Source organism: Suricata suricatta, chromosome 1, assembly GCF_006229205.1.
Source record: "Suricata suricatta isolate VVHF042 chromosome 1, meerkat_22Aug2017_6uvM2_HiC, whole genome shotgun sequence".
Lineage (NCBI taxonomy): Eukaryota > Metazoa > Chordata > Mammalia > Carnivora > Herpestidae > Suricata > Suricata suricatta.
This window is the reverse complement of record NC_043700.1, coordinates 129,577,536-129,599,437: the sequence shown is the minus strand read 5'-3', so window position 1 is coordinate 129,599,437 and position 21,902 is coordinate 129,577,536. Positions and strand designations below refer to the sequence as shown.

Here is a 21,902-nt window from a genome sequence, read left to right as displayed (position 1 = left end):
GCTCCAGTATTCTTAGTGAAGTCAGAATCAGTCATCAGTGGAAAATGTAGATGGGGTTGGGAGCACTGAAGTTGGAGGGAAGACAGGAATATGAGAAATTTATAGAGGAGTGAGACAGTTAATGGACTAGGAATATGTAATATATTTGGCAGCATAAAGGGCTCATCTGAAGGTTGTGGTGATTGAAATGAGATCATTCAGATTGGTTAGGTGTTTTTCTCCATCAGAGTTCAGCAACATGGGTGCAGGAAAGGATTTAGGTTTAACCAGAGTTATGATTTTGCCCAAGAAGTGTGACAGCAAAAGTAAGACAAGGGAGATGAGTGCATATTCAAATCAGTAATTACAATGATTGACCATAGGGCTTAAGCTAGGTTAAGTGTTAAGTGAAGGCTTCAAGGGGAAAAAGATAGTAACAGTGTAATAAGATTAGTGTAATAATTGGAGGTCCCAGTGAGTTCACTGGGTTGTTGGGATTTGAGATGCTAGAGGAAGTGGAGAAACAATTAGAAAAAACTAAGATGATAGTTTGTAACTTTTATTTAATTAACCTTACCTTTTGAGAAGGATTTTTTAAAACATCTGTAGTGTCTTATGAAACATCCTCCCAAGTACATTGTACAAAGAGGAGGACAGATGTGAGATTCTTGGTTATATTTTTTAAACACACTTCCCCTTTCAGTACCAACTGTGAATGACTTAAAAATATTTCAGCTGCTTCTCTACTTTTTTTACCAGGTAAATGAGGGATTCTTTTTTGGTCCTCATTAATATTTATGATGGACGATAAGGCAGACACTACTTTAGGCATCTTGCGTTTTGTGCATTACTTATGAAATTATTAGGCAGTGATGCTCCTTGAGAAAACAGCCAGTTTATGAAAACGGTTTTGTTAGTAGATATTGAATTTTGCTTTCCAAAGCTTCTTGTTAATTTGGGTTTTTTTCTTTGATAGTTTGAAAAGACTGGGCTTTCTTATTTGCTTTGGTCTTATTCTGTCTACAGCATTTTCTTCCTAGTACAGGGCAATTTATTTGTTTTCACTGATAGTTGAAATAAATATAAAATTAGATACTATTCTTTGCAGTGATAGTATTTACCATTTTGGTAGTCTCATAACATTATTTTTGTGAAGATATCAGAGAACTGAGCATTTAGCCATTATTATTTTTTTTAATTTAGGAGTTTTCTAAACAAATGAACCTAAAAGTGATTAAAAGTAAAATCTGGATAAACAATTGAGAACTTGTTTCTTTAAACGATGATTCATTCTGATAAAGTAATACATTTAATGGGTACAATTGGCATAAAATTGGAAAATTCAAAAAAGTATAGTGCTATTTATAGCAGTTCATGTAAAATTGAAAAGAAACTGTAATACAAAATGTTAGTAATATATGACATGGAAAAAAATCAAATGCATATAAAAAAATTTTTTAAGTAAATAATCAATTTCAGAGCTGAGGCCATGTAAATTGTAAACTCAGTTCTTGCCACATGGTGGCATCACTTTTGTTGGCAATAAAAAGTATTAATTGTTCTCTAAGGATTAATCATGAATTATGTGTTTTGGATGAGGTGAGGTGTTCAGTTGTGCATTTCTTGCATAAAATGTGACCACTGGGATAAAGAAGAAAATGAAAACCACCTGTAATCTCAGGGCCTAGAGATAATTGCTGTTACCATCTTCATATATAAGTATAGAAATACTTTTTCTTAGATGGTGTTTTATCCTGTTTTTTCATTTAGCAAAAACACATGATGACTGTTTTCACACACTAATGATTATAATTATATATTACTGTGCCATCTTTATACATCACAATTTAACTATTAAAAATATCATAATAGATGATTTCCAATTTTTTCTGTTACAGATATTTATGGGTAGTTTTACAAATTAATATTCCTTGTACATATGTGTGCACATCTCTGGTTATTTTCTTGTGATTTATTTTCTAGAGATAAAATATAGTAGCTAATGAATATATGCATTTTAAAATATTCAAAGAGTGGTTGGAGAATATATTGCCACATTGTTTTCCAGGACGGAAAACACCATTTATATCCCCAGCACCAGTGTATGGTATACCCCTAAACTGGGCATTTTTTCTTTTAAGTTCTCTAACTTTGAGATTAATTGAGGATTAAAGGAAACTAAAATACAATGGAGCAATCATGATAAAAAGAATACAAATTCAATAAAATTCATTTTGGAAATATGTTTTAGGTTTTTTTCTAATGCAGTAAAAATTTGATTTCCTTATATTAACAGAATATATATAAGGAAAAGTATATTTCCTACCACTCCTAAAAATTTTCTTGATAAAATATTTAGTCTTTCTGTTATATCCTAGGCAGTACAATGTAGATTACAAGCTGGAGACTTACCTGAAGATTGCGAGGCTGTATCTGGAGGATGACGACCCAGTACAGGCAGAGGCTTACATAAATCGAGCATCATTGCTTCAGAATGAATCCACCAATGAACAGTTACAGATACATTATAAGGTAACAGATTAACTGGTTTGGAATTAATTTTGTATTGGAGAATCCTACTATACTGAGCTACTCCAGAATATCTGATCAATGGTGTTATATATTAGAAATTCTCTCTCTCTTTTATTTTTGGCTTTGATTCTTTTTTTTTTAATGTTTTTTATTTATTTTTGAGAGACAGAGAGAGACAGTGTGAGCAGGGGAGGGTCAGAGAGAGAGGGAGACACAGAATCGGAAGCAGGCTCCAGGCTCTGAGCTAGCTGTCAGCACAGAGCCCGACGCGGGGCTCGAACCCATGAACTGCGAGATCATGACCTGAGCCGAAGCCAGAAGCCGGATGCCTAACCGACTGAGCCACCCAGGCACCCCTGGCTTTGATTCTTAATTTTCCCCCCTAATTGAAACATTTTCCCCTCTGTAGGTCTGCTATGCACGTGTTCTTGATTATAGAAGAAAATTCATTGAAGCTGCACAAAGGTACAATGAGCTCTCCTACAAGACAATAGTGCACGAAAGTGAAAGACTAGAGGCCTTAAAGCATGCTTTGCACTGTACCATCCTAGCATCAGCAGGTAAGCGTGTAATTTGTGCTTTCACGAACAGTCAGTTATCTTTGCTTAATAATTTCAGGTTTGTTACTATTGGAGGATGTAGTAAGGAACTATTTATTCTTCAAGGGGCGGTCTTATATCTACAATTATGGTAAATTTAGTTTAAACGTTTAACTTCGAAAATGTTTGAATATGCATGTATCAGTCTTACCTACATGTGTTAGAAGTAATAGAGATAATATGAAGTTTAGTTCGCCTAATATCACTTAAAAATGAATTATAAAATTATGTGAGAATTACATAAAGGGAAGTTAAAATTAAAATCTAGAGATTGGTAATACTTAAAGTACTGCTTTTGAGATCTTTTTCAACCTTCAAACCTTAGTTGTAGATCTCACGTTTATCCTTTTGTTTGGTAGATATGAAAAATACTCTTTGTTTTTAACTAAATCATAGCATGTAAATCACTCAGCTTATAAAACAGGGCATTGGGAAGAAATGCTGGTAATTCTAAACTGTGGCTTTTCTAAATCATTTTTAGAATGTACATTCTTCATCTGGTTGGTTGAGAACCTAATAACATGTTCACACTATACATTTCATTATGAAGCAGTGATCTTATTACATTTTTGTTACTAAAAAGGCAGTACCTAATGTGGTCTGCTTCCAGTTCTAACAAACTTTTTTACCAGTTACTTGTATTTCCTTCAATGTAGAAGTGTCTGTGTCCCCTTTTTTTTTAATAAATGGTAGCGTGATATACACACTTTGCCACCTCTTTTTTTCCTGTACCTATACATCACTGATATGTCAATACATATCACTCGTTCTTTTTCATTTTCTGTTGTCTGGCTTTATTATAATTTATTTAGTCAGTTACAAACAGTGCTATAGTGATAATGCACATATATGAATACATGTATAGGTTAAATTCTTGAGTCCCAGGATATGTACCTTTAAACTTTGGCTACAAATTATACATTGCCCTTTAGTGTTACCCTCCAGGCAGCAGTGTCCATGCAGACCTGACTTCTCGCACCTGCGTGATGAAATGTTTTTACCTGTGCTAATCTAGTGGATGAAAAGGTAGCATTTCACTCCAGTTTTAATTTGCATTTCATTTACTAGGGATGCTCTTGAGCATCTTTTCATATGTTAAGAAAAATCATTATTGAAAAACCTGTATTTTTTGAGTGAATTATCTATTTTTATTAGCCAGGCTTTGAGTTTTTATCTTGGTGACTTGGGAAAGCGCCTCATGTATATAAGAAATTTAATAATTTTTCCCCCAGTTCATTGTCTCATTTTTGGTGCATTTTTTCCCATGCAGAAACTATTTTTATACAGTTAAATATATTCATCTTTTTTTTTATGGATTCTGGGTTTTGTTTACTTGCTTAGAAAGGTTTTTCCTACTCTGAAATTAAGTATTTTAAATTCCCACATGTTTTGTTTCAGTACCTTAGGTTCCTAAATCCTCTGGTCTCAGGACCCCTTTACACTGAAAAATTGAGAACCTTAAAAAGCATTTGCTTATGTAGGTTATATCTATTAGGATATACTGTATTAGGAATTGAGATGAGATATTTTAAAAATATGAATTCATTTAAAAGTAGCAATCATAAGTCCATTACATATAAATACGAAGTAACATTTTTATAAAATAACTGTATTTTCCAAAATTAGAAAAGTTAAGATAATGGAATTGTTTTTACATCTTTTCAAATCCTGTCAATGTCTATCTTAACAGACAAAAACTGATTTTCTTTTTAAGCTGAATTCTTAAAAATACTTCTGCAATCAGTCTGCTTTGATATGTTGTTTTAGAAGAAGTGTATGAAGAAAATCCAGCTCACAGTGTGTCATTGGAAAAAGGAGGCTTATTAATAATGGCTTTTTCAGAAATTGTGATATACTTTGATGCTACACTTGACAAGTGGCTTAGTTTCTTATAGGTTAGTTGCAGTGTGGCATCTGAAACCGTATCAGTGAGCTTTGTTAAAGTCTTGGTCTGTCTTGCACTTGAATAGATCCTTTATTCCATTTTGTATCATTGTGTTTGGTTGTTTGGAAAATATTGGTTCACTAACTTATGCAGAGCTTCCAAATATTGACATACTTTATTATACAACATATAAAAATTACATTTGAATATATCACACCTGATCTTACTGGAAAAACTTAACTATTGGAGAGCTGTCAAGCTCCCGGTGGTAGATAGAAGTTCTTTAAAATTCTGATTTTTTTCTTGAAAATTCTAATTTTACCAGGGACAACAAATACTGTTGGTTGGACTTGATAGGCTCGCTTTGTTCATTTTCTAAGAAGTATCTACCAAATGCCCAAGTCTGAACACCCATCTTTTTGTCTGTTGGTCATTGTCGTACGTAAATGGTGTTCAGCTTGCACTGTTCCCTTGGGACAGCCCTTGTTCTTCGGTTGGCAGCGGAAGGGCCTCATGTACATTTCCCATTTTGTCGCACAGAATATTAAAAAGATGTGCTCTCAAGCGTGAGTACCTAATAAAAATAATTCCTTCCTGCTGCAAATTGTCTTTTGACTGTTGAATGTGCGGTACGGTACGGTTCGTTGCCAGTGCCACGGCCTTGATTTGTGCAGTGGTGCCGGCTGTTTCAGCCGCCATTGCTCTTGCACCAGCAGTGCAAGTGCCAACACAGTGAAAAACGTGAAGGGTGTTTTTATATTATAAAATAGTGTTGGTTCACTGACTGACCCCTGGAAGGGTCTTCGAGACCCCCTTTGAGAATTGCTGCTTTAGACTTTCACATTTTACTTTGATGCTTCCTTCCAGTCACTGTCTCCAACTGGCATTCCCCATCCCCCTGCCTCAGATTACTTTAGATTAGTTTTTCCTATTTCTTCAGTTTTCCTGCAAATCTTAATCCATTTGGATTTATTTTGGTATAAAGAATGAGATAGGGAATTAGCCTTTTTTTTTTCTAAATGGCTATTAGACCTAGTATCCTATATTAAGTAATCTTTTTTCCCTGATGATTTAGCACATTATAGATTTCTAGACCTAGTATTCTATTCCATTAATTAGCCTATTTATGGATATACTAGTGCAATGCTATTGCCATTATCATTAATTGTTTCATAATATGTTTTATTATCTAGCAGGGCTACTTCCCCTTTATTACTTTTCCCCCCCTAAATTTCCTTAGCTTTTTGTCACATTTGCTTTCTTTCATTATAGGCCATCATGACATTCCCTCATTATGTATCATTGTGAACAATGAATTGACAATACATATTAAATAAAGTGCCTTTAACACAGAAACACACATAAAGCAAGGTTACATATTGATCAGTTGACAAAAACAAATGTGTTCAGAGGCTCATAAGAGCCTAATCCTGTATTGGCTTTAGCAGCAGGAATTGGCAGCAACTTTGTAGAACATTAACTGCCACAAATCACGAGAATTGGCTGTATATTTTAGTCGGCAAGAATAGAGTCATAACATAGTTTTTTATTGGAGAAATAGATTTTGAAAATATTTGATGCTCATTTGTTTCCCTTAGGACAGCAACGTTCTCGGATGCTAGCTACTCTTTTTAAGGATGAAAGATGCCAGCAACTTGCTGCTTATGGGATCCTAGAGAAAATGTACCTTGACAGGATCATCAGAGGAAATCAGCTTCAAGAATTTGCCGCCATGCTGATGCCTCACCAAAAAGCAACTACAGCTGATGGTAATAATCATGTCTTATAAATATATGTGAGAATAAATATTTAGGTACACTCTAGTGGAAAGTGTATTAAATTTGAAGCATCTTGATATCTTTCTATAATATTTTTATACATTTGATAAGCAATATTGATTGAAGATGAGTATTATATACAGATATGGGTTTGAATTATAAAAGTCCTATTGGAAAACATATTGTAGAATAATGCATTTTTAGAAACTGTAAAGGCAGAATTATAGGCCTGGTTTTTAAACAACTCAAACCCTTCGGTAAGTACCTTAATTACTCTTAAGCATCAGTTTGTAATAGAGTACAGTCATCCAGTCCTATTTTAGATAGAGCAAAATTTGGCACAGTAGCTTGCCTAAGGTTAATCAGGGTGAACGTTTTGGCTATAAGAATAGAACTTGGTGTCATATTTCGTACTCAGGGGTGTATTTGCTTAAGTCAAGTTACCTTTTCCAGAAAAGAAGTTTTCAATAAGTTGTTGATTTATAGCATCAGTTACTTTGTGTAGATTTATCTATAGAGATTTTAAAGAAGTTTATAACAGTAACTTATGTAATAATAAAAATATACGTAAAGACCATCAGAAACATGAAAAGGGTCAAGGTCAATATACAGATCTGTTAGACTCACTTCTTATAGTTAGTGTCATCCTCTATCACAGAGAATTATCTATGAAGAGTCATTTATGCAGGGGTTTGCTAGAAGGTATACACTTCACTCAATCTTACGGGCCAGAGTTAAACCAGATCCTTGATGTGATTAGAGTGACCTCCCATTGAATTTCCTTCATTTAATTTGTATTTTAAGAAGCAAACTAGTTGAGGGGCACCAGAATGGCTCAGTCGGTTAAGCGTCCGACTCTTAGTTTTGGCTCAGGTCATGATCTCACAGTTTGTGAGTTCAACCCCTACTTCGGGCTCTGTGCTGAAAGCATGGAGCTTGCTTGGGATTCTTTGTCTCCTCTCTCTCTATTTGCCCCTTCCCTGCTCACTCTATGGCTTTCTCTCTCTTAAAAATAGATAAATATGGAAAAATTAAAAACAAAAAATCAAGAAGCAAACTCATTGATTCTCATGTTTCTTTCTAGAAGAGATATATTTTTTTCTATAGGATATTTGTTATGCAGATTCTCAGGAAAAATTCCTTCACAGTCTAAGGGTTAGTTGTGATTCTCCTGAACAGTTGGTTTTTATCTTATTAAACACACCTGAGTTGAAAAACTGGTTTGTTCTTATCTTGGCTGCTAGAAAACTTATTAAATTTGTAACCCACCTATAAATAGTGTGTATGTGTGTGCGTGCGTGTGTGTTGATTGTTGCTGCTTTTAAATTCTCTTGTCTTCTGTGTATTCTTCTGAGCAGTTCTAAATTCTTTTTGCAAGAAGATATTTGACAAACTAGTTAAAAGATGGATAAAAAGAAAAAGTTTCCAGAATTGATATAGTGAAGCTTCATATTTGACTTTGAGCTTCTAGCCATGGGGGAAAAAAATGTGAAAAGGGTATAATCACAGAATTCTTTCCTGAAAAGAAAGATACTCGCTAGGACCTCTGAGGATGCAAATGATTCCTAGATTTCTCACACAGAACTTTACAGAGAGGATGGGTGCTCTGTCATCTTCTTCCATTTTAGACCTTACTGCTTTCCTTCTTTATCTCCTTCGGGCATTTTTGCTTAAGTTTTTTAAATGTTTATTTATTTTTGAGAGAGAGAGACAGCGTATGAGCAGGGAAGGGGCAGAGAGAGGGAGACACAGGCTTCAGGCTCCAAACTGTCAGCACAGAGCCCAATGTGGGGCTCAAACTCCCAAACCGTGAGATCATGACCTGAGCTGAAGTTGGACACTTAACTGACTGAGCTACCCAGGTGCCCACAGACATTTTTGTCTATTGGCATTGCAACCATACATTAGCAATCTTGAAACATATTTTTTTAATTACAATTAATTGTTCTTTAGTATATTCCTGGAGTTGTATAACATTACTACTGATCTACTTTCTGCTCAATAGATTTGCCTGTGTTGGGCATTTTATATAAGTGGAATCACACACTGTATAGCCTTTTGTGAGTGACTTTTCACTTGGCAAAATGTTTATCCATGTTGTAGCATTTATCATTACTTTATTCCTTTTTATTGCCAAATAGTTATATGGACATACCACATTTTATATCTTCATTAGTTACAGAACATTTAGGTTATTTTTACTTTGGGGCTATTAATAATGGTGCTATGAACATTCATGTACAAGGTTTTATATGGACACAGGTTTTTACTTCTTCTGGGTGTATACCTAGGAGTGAAATGACTGGATCATATGATAACTCTGTTTAGTCTTCTGAAAAGTTGTCAGACTGTTTTCAAAAGTAGTTTGTTCCTTTTTTACATTCCTGCCAGCTATGTCTGAGGGTTCTAATTTCTCAGTAATTCCTTGCACATTTATTATCAGTCTGTTTGATTTACGTATCCTAGTGATTTGCATTGATCTACATTTCCCTGAGTTTAATGAGGTAGAGTTTTTGTGTGTACCTATTGGTTATTTTTATATCTTTAGAGAAAAGTCTATTCAGATCCTTTTCAGTTTTAAATTAGGTTATTTGCCCTTCTGTTACTGAGTTGTAGGAATTGTTTATATATTCTAGACCTAATCATTAGAAGACGATTTGCCGGTATTTTCTTCCATTCGGTGTGTTGTTTCTTCACTTTGATGGTGTCCTTTGAAACATTAAAGTTTTGATGAAAACCCAGTGTATCTGGGGTTTTTTGTTGTTTTTGTTGCCCATGTGTTCAGTGTCCTATCTATGAAACCATTGCCTAATCCAAGGTCATGATTTGCTGTGTTTTCTTCTTTAAGTTTTATAGTAGTATCTCTTACATGTAGATATTTATTCAGTTTGAGTTCATTTTTTGTATTTGGTGTAAGATAGGGATCCAATGTTTATTTTTTGCATGTGGATATCCAGCTGTCCCAGAACCATTTATTGAAAAGACTAGAAGTTCCCCCATTGAATTATCTTGGCATCCTTGTTGACAATCAGTTGACCATAAGTGTGGAAGTTTATTTTTGGAATCTCAATTCTCTGTTCCTTTATTCTATATGCCTATCTTTATGCCACACTGTCTTGGTTGCTCTTATTTTTTAAAATTTATTCATTTATTTTGAGAGAGAGAGGAGGAGAGAGCATGAACATGGGGAGGGCAAAGAAAGGGAGAAAGAGCATCCCAAGCAGGCTTTGTCCCATCAGCACAGAGCCTGATGCAGGGCTCAAACTCAAGAACCATGAGTTCATGACCTGAGCCAGAATCCAGAGTCAGATGCTCAGTCAGGTGAACCACCCAGGAGCCCCTTGGTTGCTCTGTAGCAGGTTTTGAAATCAGGACATTTGAGTCCTCCACCCTCAGGTTTTTGGTTTTTGGGGGGGGGTTTCTGGTTTCTTTTTCTTTCTTTTTCTTTTTTTTTTTTTGAGATTGTTTTGTCTTCTCTGAATCCCAATAGAATGAATTCTAAGATCAGTTTGTAGGGTACCGGGGTGGCTCAGTCGGTTAGGTGTCCGACTCTTGATCTCAGCTCAAGTTTTGATCTCAAGGCCGTGAGTTCAAGCCCCATGTTGGGCTCCATGATGAGCATGGAGCCTATGTAAAAAAATTTTTGAAGAGCTGCCTGATTGGCTTAGTCGGTTCAGCGTCCAACTCTTTTTTTTTTTAAGTTTTTTTTTTTAATGTTTTATTTATTTTTGATACAGAGAGAGACAGAGCCTGAGAGGGGAAGGGGCAGAGAGAGAAGGAGACACAGAACCAGAAGCAGGCTCCAGGCTCTGAGCTAACTGCCAGCACAGAGCCCGACGCGGGGCTCGAACCCATGAATGTGAGATCTGACCTGAGCTGAAGTCGGAGGCTTAACCGACTGAGCCACCCAGGCGCCCCGCGTCCAACTCTTGATTTTGGCTCAGGTCATGAGCTTACAAACTGATGATCTCACAAACTGATCTCACAGGCCTCATATCAGCGCCTACTTGGGATTATCTCTCTCTTCCCCTCTGTCCCTCCACCCACTCTCAAAATAAATAAATAAACAAAAAATATTTTTAATTAAAATCAGTTTGTCAGTTTCTGCAAAGAAGCCAGCTGGAAATTTGATAGGAATTACACTGAGTCCATAGTTCAACTTGGAGACTATTGCCATCTTAACAATATTAAGTCTTCCTATTTTCCCATTTATTTAGGTCTTTATATTTGAAAGTTGCTGAGAGAGTAGATGTTAAAAGTTCTCACTACAAGAAAAAAAATTGTTTAACTAAGTGAGGTAATGGATGTTAGCTAAATTTATTGTGGTAATCATTTCACAATAGATACATATATCAAATCATTATGTTGTACACCTTAAACTCCTACTATTATAGGTCATTTCTGATAAAGGGTTAGTATCCAAAATATATAAAGAACTTACAGAATTTAATGCCAAAAAAACCAAATAATTCAGTAAAAAATGGGCAGGATACATGAAGAGATATTTCTTCCAAAGAAGACATACAGGTAACTAATAGGCACATGAAAAGATGCTCATCATCACTCTCATCAGGGGAATACAAGTCAAAACCACAATGAGATATCACCTCACACCTGTCAGAATGTCTAACTAAATTATGGAAAGAGCCCAAATGTCCACTGACTGATTAATGGATAAAGATATTATATATAGATAGATAGACAGACAGACAGACATGGGAGAATATTACTCAGCCATCAGAAAGAGTGTAATCTTGCCATTTGCCATGACATGGATGGAGTTAGAGAATATTATACTAAGTAAAATAAATCAGAGAAAGACAAATACCATATGATTTCATTCATTTGGAATTTAAAAAACAAAACATGAACATGAACCAGAAAACAGATTCTTAACTATAGAGAAGAAACTGAGGGTTACTGGAGAGGAAGTGGACAGGGTGAGGGGTTGGTTAAATGGGTGATGGGGATTAAGGAGTGCACTTGTGATGAGCAAAGATGATGTATGGAAATGAGGAATCACTAGATTCTACACCTGAAACTAATGTTACACTGTATGTTAACTAACTGGGGTTTAAATAAAAATTCAAAAAAATCATTGTTAATTAAAACAATACTATATGTCAATTATATCTCCATAAAACTTGTAAGAAAAAGAATAGTGTGAGCCTAGCAAGTCAGGCACCTTCAGAATGGGTGCCTTACATTACTTCCCTTACGGGAGGATGCTGTGGCTGCTCTCTCATGGGTGGCTGGCGCTGCCTTCCAGACATTTCTCATCTTTGCGTCACAGTAAGGTGCTTACGGAGTGCCCAAAAGAAAAGAGGTATTTCTGCTGAGCTGTATATGTACTGACTTCATCAAGCTTGTATAAGAGGTTGCATGGCGGGTTTGCCACTACTTGCTAACAAAAGTTTGTGTTCACACCGAGAAAAGTAAAGTTAAGGAATCTGATAGCTACGGCAGGGAAGTAAAACTCCAAACCTTAAGGGTTAAATCCATTCAACCGGTTAGTAACTATTTGCTAATCACTCATTTTCTCAATATGTTATTTGTATTTAATTGTATATTATTCAGATTTTACTAAATAAGTCATTTTCCTTTTAAAATTTGGTAAGAGGAATAAAGACAATAATTATGAGTTGCTATATGTCTAGAAATTTTTAGGAAAAAAGGATGAGTATTTTAAAAGTGTAAGACAAGTTTCAAACTTAAAACTGTCTAATTTATATTTACTTAAGGTTCTAGCATCTTGGACAGAGCTGTTATTGAACACAATTTGTTGTCTGCAAGCAAATTATATAATAATATTACCTTTGAAGAACTTGGAGCTCTTCTAGAGATCCCTGCAGCTAAGGTATTTTCTTGTTTCCAATAGATAAAAGAGAAGTTAAGAGACTAAACTATTGATGTAGTGAGAAAATATATAACTGATAAATATTGGCAACTGCAATAAAAATACACATAAAACCCTCAGGAAAATGGAAATAAACCATCTGAATGTTACAGTAGTACTGTAATGGAATTGTATTTGTTTTTTGCTTCTTTTAAACTGTATTTCATGATAAAGTAAACCAGAATGAAAATCTAAAAAGGGTTCCAGATTATGATGCCCATTTTGTGAGAATCTTTGTTTAGTGTCTGTTTAAATCCAGTTCATAGTGGTTTTTGATTTCTGACAAACTTAAGATTTTGATACACGCCTTACTTTTTTCTGCTCTGGATTGACTCACAGGTTAAATATTTCATCTCTTTGAAAGAATGACAATGGAAATTCTCCAGGCTGTTCTCTTGTAACTTCTGCTTGATTTATCTTAATTTGACTGAGTTACTAGGAAATTAATTTCATTTTTAGTCATGATAAGAGTTTGGTTGGCTGTGTACAAATGCCAACTAAGTATCAATAGTATTTAGACGGTATTTCAGGTATCATTTACAAAACATTCTCTTAATTTTAAATAAGAGTAAAACTAAGCAATCAACCTTACTTTTGTCTAACTTGCATACTTTAAAGTCCTGTAGTAATGGTTACGTCCTGTTTTATCTGGTGAGAAAATGTAACTTAGAATTCCTAACAAAGTTCCTTTACTTATGCATATTCAATACACAGTACAGGAAGTGGAACAATTTGGGAAACAAAACTAAAATTGCCATTAAAAGATACTTCCTTCTTAGGCTGAGACTTAGGGAAGTGAATATATACTTAACAATAAATGCTAGTCAGTGTGTTTAGGATTGATTGTGAAGATGGTCAGAATTACTATCGTGACAAAGTCATAGCCAGTTTTCTTACATGTAATAAACATGGAACATGTCTTTAGGAATTAGGTAGAGGACCTTTTGGTTCCCTTTAATTATCTTCTAAATCCTCTTAATTCCCATTTATTTATTTTTTTTAATGAATGATTGCTTTTATTAATCCCTCTATACCCAATGTGGGGCTTGAACTCTTAACTAAAAGATCAAGAATTGCATGCTTTACCAACTGAGCCAGCCAGGTGCTCCTTTTTAATTATCTCTTAAGTTTGAAGATCATTCCTCCTTACAATTTTTTCTTCAGAAATACTACTTTCTTAAAGAATTTTTTAGGTGATAAACACTGAAAATTTAGATGAAGTAAAAGGAAAAACTGGTTTGTTTGGGTGTTCCTGGATGTGCATGTCAGTAAGAAGAAAAACTGTTAGTTTGATTTTAAGCAGAGGAAAAAATTTTTAAGAGCATTAGGTTCCTGTCCAAAATCTGACAACAAGAAAATATCCCAATTAACTTAAAATAATCAGTTATACCTAGGAAGAATTGGGGAATAAAATAGGGAGCTTTACTAGATTTACTTGTTGTTGTTGTTGTTTTTTTAATGTTTGTTTAAGGGCACCTGGGTGGCTCCAGCTTTGGCTCAGGTCATGATCTCACAGTTCGTGGGTTCGAGCCCCACATCGGGCTCTGTGCTGACAGCTCAGATCCTGGAGCCTGCTTCAGATTCTGTGTCTCCCTCTCTCTCTGACCCTCCCCTGCTCGTGCTGTCTCTCAAAAATAAATAAAAGACATAAATGTTTGTTTATTTTTGAGAGAGAGAGACAGCGAGAAAAGGGGAAGGGCAGAAAGAGAGGGACACAGAATCCAAAGCAGGCTCCAGGCTCTAAGCTGTCAGCACAGGGCCCGATGTGGGGCTCGCACCCATGAACCGTAAGATCATGACTGAGCCGAAGTCAGATGCTTAGCCAGCTGAGCCACCCAGGCGCTCCTAGATTTACTCTTGTAATGGATGGCACATGAACACATACGGAAAGTATGTGGGTAGCTACACCAAGAGATTTCAGTTCTCTTACATATGAGTAACTATTAGATATGATAATTCAAGTTTATGAGAATATTTTTGGATTTTCTTTTACAGGCAGAAAAGATAGCATCACAAATGATAACAGAAGGACGTATGAATGGATTTATTGATCAGATTGATGGAATAGTTCATTTTGAAAGTAAGAGCTTTTGCTTATTTTTGCCATAATGAAATGTCAGTAAACTGTAGTCTATTTGTGATTAAGATCACAAATATTTCCTTTAATGTAGCATATTACTGCCAGTATGAGCTTATTTTCCAAAGAAATAATCTAGAATAATTTTTATGAGCTTATATTCATGAATCTGTTTAACACAGCATTTTTTTATGCCATGGAAAAATTGGAAGATGGAATCATCTTACCAGTTCATTCATTTACTCCTCAAACATATTTTAACCACATACCATGTATCAGGCATGTAGAAATGCCAGTTGATTTCCTCTTCAGCAGCTCACTAAACTAATGGAGGCAGACAGAGAAGTCAGTCTCTTGACTCTCCGGTTGTGTATTACCCACTCTGCCCCCATTCCTACCTCATTTACACCCTGGACCTTCCAGGTCCTGGAACTGTCCTACTGGTGAAATTTTAATTTGAAAGGCCCCTTTCTCTGCATAACCTTTTTCCTGTCTTCCTAGCAGTCTATGTCTGTTACGTCCACTTCAGCTCTTCCTTGACTGCCTTCAAGCCTCCAGTCCATTAACTTTTACTTTTTTCCAGTCAGCTCAGCGCTTTTTTGGCTTTACTACTCTTTCCTACCCATAGAGTCCCTGATTCATTATGTCAGTTACTGTTTCACAAATGCCCTAGATCACGTGCCTGTTAACTGTTTGTTCTGACTGTCCAGCAAAACTTCATCTGGGATGAACCCATCCTGCATCTTTTTCATTCCAGTGCATGAGTACGTAACTACTATTGCTGGAGGTTGATACCACTGCAAAGTCAAGGTCGTGGGTTCTCGGCAGTACCTGGGATTCTTGATACATTTCTCTAGGCTACTCTTGTTTTCTATTCTGCAATGGGTATTTTAGATTTCATTTTTCTTGAATCTCTGACTTTTCTCCTTCACTCTCAGCACTTGTTTCCTATTTCACAGGAAAAAAATCTTTTGGTGAAATTAAATTAACTTCTTTATCAGATTTATCAGTTTGTCAAACTTCTGAATTTTAGGGGTGCCTCGGTGGCTCAGTTGGATAAGTGTCCGACTTTAGCTCAGGTCATGATCTCGCGGTTCATGAGTTCAAGCCCCATGTCAGGCTCTGTGCTGACAGCTCAGAGACTAGAGCCTGCTTCGGATTCTGTGTCTCCCTCTCTCTCTCTGCCCCTCCCCTGGTAACACTCTGTCTCTCTCAAAGATAAACATTTAAAAAAAACAACTTCTCATTTTTAAATATCATCTAGTTATATCTTTTTCTTCGTTTTTGTTATGCTGGAGGTGTTTTCTGTCTCCTTTTCCAGTTCTTCTCCTTGTGCTTTGGCTCCCTTCTTTGACAGTTGCCCCTGCCTCTACCCCTCAATAACAGTTTTTCAGGAACCTAAAATTAGCCATTGTTTAATCAGTTTTCACCTTTTCTTGCTCTGTCAGCTTTTTCCCATCAGTATTTGAACATACTTGGAGGCACCTGGCGGCTAGGTCGGTTAAGTGTCCAGCTCTGATCTCGGCTCAGATCATGATCTTGTGGTTCATTAGTTCAAGCCCCACGCTGGGCTCTGCGCTGATGACACAGGGCCTGCTTGGGATTCTGTCTCCCTTCTCTGCCTCTCTCCTGCTTGTATGCACTCTCTCTCTGTCTCTCTCTCTTTCAAAATAAATAAATAACTTAAAAATTTTTTTTTAGTATTTAAACATACTTGGGTCTTTCTCATTTTAACAAAAATACTTTTGTTTCTCGGAACTCATTTTGAGGTTTCAGCATACCACTCCTTTTTGAACCGTCCCCACCACCCATACCATCATGGCTTCTGTCCTCTCCTTCACCCCATTCTCCTGCTTTTCCTTTTCCTTCTCCAGGTATTCTTCCAGTCGTCTTTACATGTAGTGCCTTTACACGTAAATATTGGAGTTGCTGAGGGCTGACTCCCAAGGCCTTTTCCGCCACTAAGTTTGCTTGGTAATCTCATCTCTTCCCATTAATTCAGTTGCTGTCTCTATGCAGACAGTGCTCACATTTGCTTTTCTAGTGTAAATTTCTCTTCTGAGTCCTAGACCTGATGGTGCTACTTGAGTGCTAGGTATTTTCCACATGGCTGATTGTTGAGCATCTCTGAATGAACATATCCAAAAGTGAATTTACTCTATCTCCTTCCTGCCTCCACCTGCCAGCCAGCCCACCCAAAGCTACATTATTCACTTCCTCCAGCGTTCCTTATCCTTGATCCCTCTTCTTTGCTGCCCAGAATCCTTTCAGTTATACCTCCTAGGTGTATCTGGAACCCACACACTTGTCTTCATTTCTTACTGCCACTAGCCAGTGACAGTTTTCCCTCACAGTTGCTCCTCTCTAGGCCAGTTGCCATAGTATAGCCAGAATGATTATGATCTTTACTTTTAAAAATGTAAACAAACAAAAATAAAAAACAAATTATTAGGTTGTGTTGTTCTCTCCTTTGACACTGTAACGAATGGCTTCCTCACGGCTTATAGAACAAAGTCCAACAGGTTCTGCTTGATCTTTATAACTTTCTCTTTCTAATCCAACCACATAGGTCTTTTTGTTTCTTTCTAGCATTTTAAATTCCTTCCCACATCAGACATTCTGAAATATCCACTTCTCTCCACCAGCATCCTGTCAGCTACTTTTGTTCCCACATCTTAGTTTGAGCAACGTTAATCGGAAGGACTCACCTGGCTCTCCAGGTTTGGTACGGCTTATAGTTATATATTCTTATGTCACTCTGAATTTCTTCTTAGCATTAGTCACAGTTCTTTTCATTTCTGTAACCATTTGTCTAAATGTCTGTTTCTGCTTCCCAGCTAAGCTTCTTGCTGATAGATAGTCTCTTTTGTTCTCTATGGTATATTGAACATGTGTTCCAATGTCCCACACACTGGTAGTGGGAAGAAAATAAGTATTGGATAAGCAAACAGAACATAATGAATAGTATATAGCAGAGGTGTCACCAAGTGAAAAGACAGCTTGATAGAGTAATATTCTTTCCAGTTTTCTTAGATTTAGAGAATTGCCATGAAAAATATGCTCATATTAACAAGTAAAGTATTGCAAATATAAAGATAAGAATTCATCATATCTTTCCTCCCCCTGGCATAATAAGTACTAAGCTAAAGCCTTTTGTATGTTTTTATATGCTAATGTAGATATGTGAAAAACATAGAGTTTTTTTTAATTAAAAATTATTTTAAGCATATAGTGTTCTTCAAACTTTGAAATATGCACATATTTTCAAGTCAGTAGACATAAATCTAATTTATTTGTTTTAATAGCTGTATAGAATTTCATGGAGTTCAACTATTCACCTATTGATGGACATTGAAGTGGTTTCCTTGTGCACATCTTTATATGTGGTACACCTGCTTCTATAGAGCAAGGTCTCAAAAGTGCTAACAGTGCATCAAAGAACATATGTATTTTGATCCCTAATGGATACTGCCAGTTTGCTTTCCAGAAAGGTGTAGCCATTTACACTTTCACCAATATGAGGAAATGAATGTTCAACAGCTATATATTATTCCTCTTTTTGTCTTTTGCTACTTAAGGGGTGAAATGCTACATTACTGTTTTCATGTGCATTTCCTTGGTAGTAGGGAAGTTTAATATCTTTCCTTGGCCATTAGCATTTCCTCTTCTGTGGAGTTGATAGTAGTTTTTCTGGTCTGTTTCTTTCCTGGCACCACACCTCTCCTTCAGACCTCTCACCATCAATTTGCTATAGCTTTTGGTTTAATGATAATATATACTCTTGTTTGTTACTGTGTTACAAATATTTTTTCCCATTCTGCCCATTGTGTTTCTAAATTAAGGGGGGTGGTATCGGTGAGAGGGTTCTGGGTTTGATCTTGGGAGGGCAGATTATCAAATAAGGGCATTTCAGGGACCTGGCGGGATGGAATAGGTTGCCTCCTCTGTCAGGGTGATGGGAAGCTGGAGCTTCATGATTGGCTGTTTTCAAACTGGCGCAGGACCTTCCAGGTCTGCAGGTGAGGGGGTGGGGGTCGTCGGTTCACTGAGATCTCCGACCTACAGCAGAATGGCCGCTCGGTCGCCACCTTAAGGTGACTCTTACATTTCTAAAATTTATTATTTTATTTTATTTTATTTTATTTTTTTAATTTATTTTTGAGAGACAGAGAGAAACAGCATGAGCAGGGGAGAGTCAGAGAGAGAGAGTGAGATACAGAATCCGAAGCAGGCTCCAGGCTCTGAGGTAGCTGTCAGCACAGAGCCCGATGCGGGGCTCGAACCCACGGACCGTGAGATCATGACCTGAGCCGAAGCTGGTTGCTTGACTGACTCAGCCACCCAGCCGCCCCTAAAATTTATTATGGCTCAGTCAGTTGAACATCCAACTTTGGCTCAGGTCATGATCTCACGGTTTGTGGGTTCAAGCCCCACATCATGCTCTGTCCTGACCACTAGCTCAGAGCCTGGAGCCTGTCTTCAGATTCTTTGTCTCTTTCTCTCTCTGCTCCTCCCCTGTTCATGCTCTGTCTCTTTCTGTCTCTCAAAAATAAATAAATGTAAAAAAATTTTTTAATTTATTATTTTATATTTAGAAATTTTATCTATTTACAGTTCATTTTTGTGTATAATTTTAAGGTATTGGCTAGGTTGTCTTTTTTTAAAGATGTGTTGTTAATTTGCAAGCACTGTTTATTAGGTAAAACATATTTTCTGATCTTTGACATATATTAGGTTCCACATATATGTTTGAGTCTCTTTCTATAATCAGTTTCTTTCCACTGATCTGTAACAATGTGGTAATAAACAAATTTAGAGCGAATCTTACTGTTGGAAAAGCATCTTCTACCCCTCCACTAATATATTTTTATTGAGTTGAAATTCACATAACATTAACCATTTTAAAGTGAACAATTCAGTGGCATTTAGTATGTTCACAGTCTTGTGCAACCACCCACTCAACCTCGTTCCTAAACATTTTCATCTTCCCAGAAGGGAATCTTGTGCCCAGTAAGCAGTTACTCCTCAGTTCTCCCAGGCCCTGGCAGCCACCAGTCTGAATTTTGTCCCTAGGGATTTACCTTTTCTGAATACTTGATGTAAATGCAGTCATATGCTAAGTGACCTCTTGACTCTCACTTAACATAGTCCTTTATTCCTTTTTAAGGATGAATAACATTCCACTGTAGATATTTCTGACTGGGTCGCCACTGTTTTTAATTTGCAAAATTCTCTTGCCTATTCTCAAACATCATTTCTTCTGTAGTTAATGACTTTGTCCTATGTAGAAGCAAATCAGAGATCAGAGGAATTATCTTTGTAATTTTTAAAAATGTAATATATTGATAGGGAAAGATTGTTTTTCTGATATTCCATCTTTTCATCTGGGACCATGGTTTGAATCTACTTAAATTATGTACTTTATAAAATTTTTTAATTCTAGTTTTTATCATTAATTAAGTGTCCATTTTTGTAAATTTGGGTGCTGTTTTGAATTGATACACCCCAAGTTTATCATTTCTTTTTTTGTTTATTATTTCTGAGAGAGAGAGAGAGACAGGCAGAGTAGGAGCAGAGAGAGGACAACAAGAGAGAGAATCTGAAGCAGGCTCCAGCTGTCAGCACAGAGCCTGACGCGGGGCTCGAATTCATGAGCCATGAGATTGTGACCGGAGTTGAAGTCAGATGCTTAATCGACTAAACCACCCAGGCGTCCTCAAGTTTATCATTTCTAGAGGGAAACCTTGTGTTTTCATGATGAATTTTTTTGGTTTTTTGTTTAATCATTAAAAAACGTATCCTTCAGAGTCAAGTAGAGAATATCTTGACTATATAAATAGATTTGTTCTCTCTAGTAAGTTGCACTGGCTTACAAATCCAGAAAAACTGGCAGTGAGATGGCTTCAGTGAGGCTTTTATTGTGGTGGTTTTGGGGATTGAGGTGCTTTGATTGGTTAGTTTTGTTTTCATGAATAAGTACACACATGTATAAGTGTGTGTATTTTTGGTTTTGTTTTGTATTTTGTGTCAGTAATTTGGGTGCTTTCCTTAATTATTCCTTCATTAGCTTTAGCTTTATTAGCCAAGATTTTTAAACTTTTTAAAATTAATACTACTATGAATTATCTCTAACTCACATTCCCTATGAATATATATGCAGTGATGTTAAACTGTGCACATTGTTCTTTTTTTTGTTTAGCACGAGAAGCCCTGCCAACATGGGACAAACAGATCCAGTCACTATGTTTCCAAGTGAATAACCTCTTGGAGAAGATCAGCCAGACAGCGCCAGAGTGGACAGCACAAGCCCTGGAGGCCCAGATGGCTCAGTGAATCCTGACACACCTGCGCACACTGCATCGTGTTCAGTGTTGTACAGATTAGTTTCACTGTGTCTCCAAAGCATTTGCATCGTGACCTTAATGTATTTCAATCCCTTTTATGCTGGATTCCATTTAAAGAAGACGTTAGAACAGAACGTGCAAGCATTTAAAAATATGTAGTTACCGTATATTCAGGGTCTCTGTATATCAAGCTAACCCAAATGTTTCGAAAGCTTTTTCTTTAAACGGAGTAAGTGAAATATCTGTGGCTAAAAAGTTTGGGATTTGTGATAACTTTGTAGTCATGTAAAACTGAAGTGCTTTGTGCCTCTCCAAATGTGGCAATTCTAATAAATGGAGAAGTGAGCCAAATAAAAGTAGTACTTTGTTTTTAATTAGTGAACAGTGTTTTGTTCATTTTTCCTTTCAATTCAGCAGACATCGATTTATACCACATGCTAGAAGTGCAACGAGATGCCGGTTCTCCAGGTCAGACCCACAGAGCCGACAGGTGGTATGTGCAGTACTTGTAATGGCACTGAGTACTAGAGCACGTGGGAAGGAGCTTGTCAGGGAGCAGAGAGGGATCAGGGAAGGCCCCTCAGGATTATTTCAGTTTGCTTTGTAGGGAAAATGGGGAAAGGACTTTTGTAAAATGCTTGTGGGCAGCTTCCAGTTTCAACTCCAACATGTGAAGAGCTTGGAAGTCCTGACTCCATTTTCACAGTAAGAAAAAGGCTGAATGGGCTGAAAATCAATAGCTTTTCTTATTTCCACCAGAGAATCGAGGTCACAGGGCAGACCACCACAAAATGGAAAGACAGGCGGATAGA

The 21,902-nt window shown here is 36.5% G+C and overlaps 1 protein-coding gene across 2 annotated transcripts in view; it reads left to right on the top strand.

Annotated features, from left to right (window-relative positions):
- The window catches only part of COPS4 (COP9 signalosome subunit 4), a 43,153-nt gene extending 21,685 nt beyond the window's left edge, over positions 1-21,468 (top strand). Inside the window, exons 5-10 of one of the 2 annotated variants that reach the window (XM_029944028.1) lie at positions 2,358-2,511; positions 2,921-3,071; positions 6,594-6,764; positions 12,515-12,630; positions 14,665-14,749; positions 20,946-21,468. In XM_029944028.1, coding sequence (XP_029799888.1) covers positions 2,358-2,511; positions 2,921-3,071; positions 6,594-6,764; positions 12,515-12,630; positions 14,665-14,749; positions 20,946-21,079 — 811 coding nt within the window. In that variant the 3' untranslated portion in view covers positions 21,080-21,468. The remainder of the gene's footprint in view (positions 1-2,357; positions 2,512-2,920; positions 3,072-6,593; positions 6,765-12,514; positions 12,631-14,664; positions 14,750-20,945) is intronic. The other variant, XM_029944037.1, reaches the window with a different exon arrangement.
- The last annotated feature ends 434 nt before the right edge of the window (positions 21,469-21,902 follow it).